General features: G+C 37.1%; 1 protein-coding gene across 2 annotated transcripts; it reads right to left on the bottom strand.

The window, feature by feature from the left end:
- Window positions 1–401: 401 nt before the first annotated feature.
- LOC123319410 (cAMP-dependent protein kinase catalytic subunit 1-like) lies at window positions 402–5,416 on the bottom strand. Of its 2 annotated transcripts, XR_006538472.1 has the most exons (4): window positions 4,751–5,416; window positions 2,201–2,441; window positions 715–1,078; window positions 583–660 (listed from the first exon to the last, which is right to left on the bottom strand). XR_006538472.1 is itself a non-coding variant. In XM_044906349.1 (3 exons), exons 1-3 carry the CDS (start codon window positions 5,337–5,339, stop codon window positions 441–443), a joined length of 1,050 nt encoding a protein of 349 aa, XP_044762284.1. In that variant the 5' UTR covers window positions 5,340–5,416; the 3' UTR covers window positions 402–440. The 2 variants fall into 2 exon arrangements, 1 of the variants encoding a protein (XP_044762284.1); XM_044906349.1 differs by lacking the exon at window positions 715–1,078 and having other exon boundaries at window positions 402–660.
- Window positions 5,417–8,455: the final 3,039 nt, after the last annotated feature.

Below are 8,455 nucleotides of genomic sequence, written 5' to 3' on the forward strand. Positions count from 1 at the left end.
TTTATATACATTTTTTAAAGAAGTTTGGAGTCACGTCCCCAAACTAACCATCTAAACAATTTCTGAAAAAGTTTGGGGTCAGGTCTCCAAACTAACCAACTCCCAGGAGAAAAGTTTGAGGGCCGACCCCAAAGTTGACAAATGTCTCCAAACTGACCATTTAGCGACTGAAAAGTACCCCAGACTTGACGATTTACATACATATATATATATATATATATATATATATATATATATATATATATATATTTAATCAGTTTTTCGCTTTGAAATTTTGACTTCCCAAAATCAAACTTACGCTGACAAGTGAAATGATGTACAGGGCTTGTCTGATGTATTCTGGAAATACAGACGAAACATTGACTTTTGAATAAAATTTTCAAAACAATAATTGTAATACAGAACTTGTAAATGTATATTAAAACAAGGTATAAATAAAATTATATTTCAATCTTATCAAATTCTTTGGGATATAAAACTTTGGAGGAAGTCTTAACCGGTGTCTCTTCGTAGAAATCGAAATTGGTGGCGTCTCCTGCTCCTTGCACTTCGGGAACGAATGGAGGTTTGAGTTTTTTTTGAAGAAGGGGGTCCCATTCGAATCCCTTGAAGAAATTGTGAGCTTTCACATCTTTGGATCCGTCCTTTAATACTCCATACCTGCAAAAGAAAATAATGTGATATATTATCGGATGAATAGATGTTATGTCTTGCCTTTAGCAGCTGTGAAACGTTAAGATTTTGCATGATAGCAATATATCATTAAAATTCGGACGAAATCGCCATATAATTTTTCAGTTTCCACCTATAATATTTCTACTTCAAAAATCAGTTCTCTTCGAAAGAAACAGCTCCAGCCTTTGCTTCTATCTTGGAAAATTCTGCAGCAAATAAATTTTTGGAACATTTTTTTAAAGGCACCTCCGTGAATTTATCGAAATGAGTTGTGTCGTCTCCATCCGTTATATTAACGAGATATGGTGGTGCCATCGTCTTATAATAAATTGTATCCCAAATAATATCTTTGAAAAAAACATGTTGCTTGACATCTTTCGCTCCATTTTTTAAAATGCCAAATCTGAAAAGGCAATATATTCATTCCGAGCAATTTAAAGCGAAGACAGATTCATAAGCCATATGTATAATTCAACAGTAGGAGGTCATTTTAAGAATCATAATATTCATATCAATATAATAATCCGGGAGGCAGGGGCTTTTTTTCCAAGGAATTTCATCCCGGCTGAATTTAATACTGTATGTTGTAGTCACATTGCAAATGACGAAACTGACCGTCAGCTGGTCAAGTAGCGGTGGATGCGGGCGTGGGAGGCGGCGCAACTTGGGAAAAAATGCAATTTTCTATATGTAATATTGATGTTAATTAGAAACATAATAGTGAAGTCAGCCGATCGGCGGAGGGTGGAAAATACGTCAGTCGAGCGGGTGAACTTGGGAAAAAAATTTGAAAATCAAGTGATTTCATCCCGAATGAAAACACCTCCATATGATTCCTTACATATATGGAAATATAAAAATGACCGTCAGCTGCGTGTCTAGCGGGGGAAAGACCGTCAGTCAGACCATTGAAAATTCCGCGCGCCGTATAAATGCATGAGCGCGAGCGCGCTCATACATTTTTGCTCTGACTGATGGTCTTTTCCCCGCTCGACTCAGATGGAACAGCCACATTCTGAGAATGAAAGACACAAGACACCCCAAAATAGCTTTGTATGGCGAATTCACAGAGGGAGCTCAGAAGCCAGTAGTCCAGTACAGGCGGTTTAAGGATATAATGCATCAATCCCTAAAATCCGTTAATGCCAATCATAACTGGGAACAACTAGCGTTAGACAGATCACAGTGCAGGTCTTTGGTCCACAGTTACAACGAATACTCGAGAATAATACAGCGGCGGCCAGATCTGGTTGGTGACTATACATGCCCGAAGTGTGGAAGGATCTGTAGGTCACGGTTGGGTCTCTTCAGTCACAGGAGGGCACACAGTCGCAAGCCCTAAGAAAGTATAAGTTTGATTGCACCGATAGTTTTGTTTTTGAGTCTTTTTGAAGATTTATTCTCGGTAACGGGATACAGCAATGAGGGGGGCAAAATATACTCAGCATTAAAGTAGCTGTGTGAAAAAAACTTCTACAATCTACAATGTCTTGAATTATGTTATTGGTTAAAGCGTCAAACTCACCTCTTAGTTCTATCTACCTGTAAAATATTCTGAATGAGATCCTTCAAACTTTTCGAGAAATGATTAGCCGGGATATATTTTCCAGAAACAATTTTTTCATAAATTTTCATCGGGTCTCTGGCATAAAACGGGGGATATCCAGCTGCCATCTCGAAAATTAGAATTCCAAGAGCCCACCAATCTACCGATTTGTTATAACCTTGACTGAGGATTATTTCGGGTGCCAAGTATTCAGGGGTTCCTTGAAAAATCAATATTATGGATCAGATTCCATTTCATTATGAAATTAGGAGTATCTACATATGGGTGCCAATACTCAAATTCCAAACCCATTGCATGGTAATAACTCAATTCTTTAGAAGAACATTATGATTATAGGGGTGATTTTGCAACCTATCGATTCGTAACGTTAAAATGAATCAAAAGTTCACAGGTGTATTGGATTGATTTCAATATCTTTGTGAGTATTGAAAGCCAATGCTCCAAAAAGCGATTTCGTCTTAGTAAATGTTCATGGGAAGATCTTATTCAAGTACATTTATATTATTGAAGTTTCTTTCGCTCCAAACAAGATGAGCATTTCATTTTTGAGCTTTCTGCGTTTCTGCTGAATCATAAATGGATCACCATCCGGATGCTGTATTGGAAAATGAACATCACAAGCTCTACTGGGATCGTACGGTTCTCACAGACCGGAAAATAACTCATATATTTAATAGACCAGATCTCATATTGCTCAATAAGGATGATGAGCACTCATCGACGTAGCGATTCCAAATAATAACAATCTTCTAGATAGAGGACCGAAAAAATTTCAAAATACAGAGATCTAGAGGAACAAACCAGGAGACAGTGGAAGTTAAAAGAGATCAAGACCATCCCAATTGTCATTTCATCTACAGGCCTGATTACCAAAAAGAAGAGAACCAGAGAACTTGAGGAAACTTCAGTTGGACGAAAATATCTATCAAGTCATGCGGAAGGCGGTACTGCTGGGAACGCGAGAACTGTACGCAAGTACATAGGGAATACAGAGGAACATCGTCTGCTTCGACAGGAAGTGCGGGTGGATCAGGAATCCAACCGACAGCAGGGAGCCATTTTTTGTAACGTGGTTACCTCGGAGAAAACTTATCTCGAGCGCCAGCTATTCTTTTCGCTAGAAAGAATAGCAAACCTACCAGAGTAGCTGCTAGTCAGAGACAGAGTTCGCTGTTATCTAGGGTGGTAGCGATAACGAATTAGTCAAAATCAAATTATGTACTAGTTTATTCACACCTTCGGAAACTGATTATATGTACAACGGAGATATGAGTAGGTATGAAATAGGAGCGAATCTATCAGCAAACATACATTCGGGAAATTCTATCCGGTCACGAGCATTATATAAAGTTTATACCGGGTACAGTGAAAAATCAAAGGTTATTAAATAAAATGCGCCAACCAGAACTGACGAAATGGATACTAAGGATGACCTCGCGAAGTGAAATGACTTGCTATACGGTATCGGGATGTAATTAATTGTATTTCTCCAGAAATGAAAGAAACGCAACCAGGGCGGATCTACTCGAGATTTTTACTCGCTACCCCAAAGGCTAACGCTCCATGACTGATAGCGAAGAAAAGGTCTATTTTTAGCGCAACTACGGGATTTCACTGACGACGAGCGGTATCTCTTATTCTCTACCCCAAGGGCTTAAGCGCCATGACTGATAGAAAAGAAGAGATTTCGGATTCAACACTTATGACGCGGAACGCGGACAGGGGGGGTTGACGGGACTTTCCCTTCAGTACCCCAAGGGATTACGCGCCATGACTGATAACGAAAGAAAAAGTCAGACTCGCGAAACAGGGTAAAGTACGATAAAATATAACAGAAAGCAATACAGTACAGCAGTGTCAAAGAAGTAACCGTTGTAGGTCTAATTAAGAAACTGAACGGTAAAGACGGGGACCTACCTCCTTTATTTCAGGCACTCGCGGAAAACAAACGAAAACTGAAAATTAATTCTTAAGAGCACTAATACTCGCAACACAAAATTATTTATAAATTTGTTGAACAACTAAAGTCCAATCGCAGAAAAGTACGGAGCGTAAACTAACTAAAGAGACTGAAGTTAAAGAGCAGAAATTAAAAAGTAAAAGAGAGCCGGACCCGACCACCACTACGAACCCGGCGAAAACCTGGAAAGGGCTCCAACACAGCTCAATCCTCTTGATATCTGATATATCTGGGATAAGTGAATGTTCCTCTGGGAGGAGTGTGAAAGCCGCAAGGCTAAATTCATAATAGCCTTTCATTTGATAGCTTATTTCTGCGTTCCGATTTAAAAAAAAAACAACATTGAGAATTAAATTCATCTTTAGCCTTCTCAAGCACGGAAATAAAGACGGTTGTGACAGTAATCTGTTAAGTAGTAACAAGTCAATTCAATATACGTGAAATTGGCCTCCTCTGGTATTAAAATGGGTACAAGGAAACACATCTCACAATGAAAAAACATATGTTGCCATAACAACAAAAAATTAATATGTAAAATCAATTCTCACCACAAAGAGTATAGGTCCTCTGGTCGTCAACTTTTTTACAGAAACCGTAGTCGGTTAATTTGAGATACCCTATGCAATCAATCAATATATTTTCAGGCTTTAAATCTCTATAAATAATGCCCAGAAAGTGTATATATTCGAAGGCTAGAATAACTTGAGCTGCATAGAAGCGAGTTAACTCCTCAGAAAACCTCTTCTGTTGTCGCAAATGCGAAAACATCTCCCCTCCATTTATAAAAGGCATAACCAAGCACAAATAAACATTATCTTTGAAGAAATACTCCAACTTTATTAGAAACGGAAAATCAAAAGCATCCATAGTCCGAATTTCCGATAAAGTGTGTTTAACTTGCTTAGTTTTTACTACATGAGCTTTTTCCAGCATCTTCAACGCGTAAGGACTATCATCCTTCTTCAATTTCACTAGCATAACTCTGCCGAATGATCCAGTTCCTAGGGTCTGAACAAGTTTGAAATCGTCCAATTTTCCCCTTTCCACAAACGGCTGTTTCCATTTTTCCTCGAATTTCCTCCTCGCCCCAATTAAGAGTGCTTGGAAATTTGTAAAATGTGTGGTGTTCGGATCCATGATGCAACATAATAGAAATAAAGATACATTTCAAACTGATGACATAGCTGGGAGACGTGACATTTAAAAGCGATCGCAGTACATCGAACATGCGTTCTATTTTGAAACATAAAATCATGATTTGAATAAATTTTTCATTTTGTCAATGGAACTACTTTTATTTTCACTAGAAGTGTAAAATTATATTGATTCGAAAATATTTTCAATTATATTATATTAACATGAATGCATCAAATATATCATAAAAGATTAGGTAGGTATTCATCAATGATTTGGAAAAATCAATTGAAGATCTTAGGAAAAGATAGTTATTATACAGGGTGGTCTAGATCGTAACCAAGAAATTTTAACCACGTATACTACATCAAAAATAAGCCCTACTTTGTCATATAAACATATGTCGAGAAATGTTTCCTCCCCGAGATACGGGCTGTTGAAATTATAGAAAAAAAAATGTTTTGTATTTAACTCTCACTCTGCTTGAAATATTTTTATGAAATTTGAGAAATAGGTTTTGAGCGTCAAGGAGCACTTTTTCAATAATATCATTTCTTTTTTATTCTACCATTGGCGTCCGTACTGCAGCGAGAATGAATATTTTCAGATAAAAAAATGATACGCCACTGGTTTTTCCGACAATTAAAATTACTATTTAAATCCTTATTTAATTTGGAGCAAATTCGGTCTCCTGACTTTTTGCTGTACGAGGCACCGTTTCCGGTTAAAAAAATAAAACACATTCTCATGCCTGAAGAAATCGCCAAAATTTGAAGAATCACCTTGCTCTATCTTCTGTTTGACAGCTTCAAATTCTACTGCATAAGCCAGGGCGTTATTCGAAGTCCTGGCTCGGGCCAACCGCAGGGTCTGCGGAGTATCAATATTTCTAAACAGATCTACGAAGTTCTGGACAGCTAGTTGTTCCAGGAAGCTATCCGGTGATGCAGGATAGGTTAGTATTACAAATCTTGAATTGATGTGGCGGTTACTTGATGAAAATCCATAATTGAAGTTAAAACAGACAGTGGTGTTTTAAGTTATTTAGACCCGTTTGCACCAAACGCACTTAGTGTTAAGTGTCTCTCAAAATGAACCCTTAACTTATAAATTACGTTGCACCAACTGTTAAGTGACATTTGAATGGCTAAAGCTAGCCTTAAATCACAGATTACTCTGTAATCTGTGCCTTAAATTTAAGCGCTCCTCTAATGACCACTTAGGTATTTAAGGGCGGGATTCTAACCTAAAATAATTTGTTGAACTGGATGCAGAGAACTTCCCATGTTTGATGGATTTTGAAAATTGAATGAATTCATTACTGAATACCAAGCCTTTTCTTTTGCCTTTATTGTAATGCCATCATCAGTGTTTTTTAATTTTCAATTTGGTGTCACAAATCATACTATAGTTAGCAACAAAATCTTTTCTTCTGTTGAGAATGTGGGTGTCCTTCGTAAATTACCACCACTTGCTTGGCAATCTTTCACAGTATTCGTACTAACAAGGACAATAAGGACATTTTCTTCACGTTCCTCTTCGACATTAGTAAAACAAATTCACACAAGACCTTACAAAGAAAGTGTTGTACTTATATAAACTTAGGTACCTTTTATTTGACAATCATTATCATTATTATCAATATTAATGCTAATTCAACAACACAAAGTTGTTACTCTATGATAATATAATAATATCCTTGACACTGACTGACAGGACAATAAAATTAGGTTAATGAAAAGACAACGATCATCGGCAACCAGCCAACCAATGAAATGGCTTAGTTGGACTAGGATGAAATTGCACCAAAATAAAAAACTGAAATATCACTAGATATAAAAACTTAAGGGCCCCTTACTTAAGTTTCTGTTAAGCCACAGTCGTGCAACTGGGAATAAAATTAAGCGTCCCTTAACTTTAAACGAGGCTTAGTTAAGTACTCCTTTTAAGGGGGATTGATGCAAACGGGCCTTAGACCCGTTTTATTTGACAATCCACATCATCATCAATAATAATGCTAATTCAACAACAGAATATAATAAGAATATAATAATTTACTCGAAACTGACTGACACGACAATAAAGTTAGGTTAATGAAATGACAACGATCATCAGCAACCGGCCAACCAATGAAATGGCTTCATTGGAGTAGGATGAAGTTGCACCAAAATAAAAAACAGAAATATTACTAGATATAAAAACTTAAGGGCCCCTTACTTAAGATTCCGTTAAGCCACAGTCGTACAACTGGGAATAAAATTAAGCGTCCATTAACTTTAAACGACACATAGTCAAGTACTCGTTTTAAGGGGCATTGGTGCAAACGGGCCTGAAACTTATCAAATTTTTCCTCTATTTCTTTTTCTATCTCACACAATTTTTCTTTTATGTTTATAATTCTATCTTGAACGTTTCCAATTTTTTCTTCTACGTTTCCAATCCTATAGGGAACTCTAACGATTTGTCAAAATCAGCTAAGCGTTCGTTGTCGTGGGCACACAAGCTTTTCCCTCCATTGATTCGCATGCTGTTTTGGTCGAGTATTGTTTTTTGTGCATGTTTTTGGAAAAAATGTTCTTTCCTACGTTAGATTAGAGTGATAAAACTAAAACTTTCTCAGAAATGCCTCTTTATTGTGCTAATAAAAAGCTTTGGATGCCCCACGGCAACGAACGATTAGCTGATTTTGACAAATCGTTAAAGTACCCTATTATCCAGCTTAGTGTAATTGCAATTACGATCATAGACTAAACATGTCTATGAACAGGATAAAATGAATCTGAGTTCAGCATTTTTTTTTTTCATTTAATCCATTTGTTTTCACATAGGCTGTATTCGGATTCGACTTTTTAAGAGAGAGGAGAGAATCCTCTGCGCAGTTCTAGAACCATTCTCGGACTGTCCGAAAGCCGAACCCGAATACAGCTAATATTCTCATTTAAATTTTAAACGACGTTGATTTTTCCTTCCTATTGTCACCTTAATCGTTAACAAAAGGGACCATCACTGATATTTTGATGCCTGGTATATGGCAGTAAACTCTTAAATAGACAAAAAGAGCCAAGACAGCAAGAAAATGCTGTGCATGTCGCAGCAACATCGCAATTCGAAACAAAAAA

The sequence above is a fragment of the Coccinella septempunctata genome, chromosome 8, assembly GCF_907165205.1.
Source record: "Coccinella septempunctata chromosome 8, icCocSept1.1, whole genome shotgun sequence".
NCBI lineage: Eukaryota > Metazoa > Arthropoda > Insecta > Coleoptera > Coccinellidae > Coccinella > Coccinella septempunctata.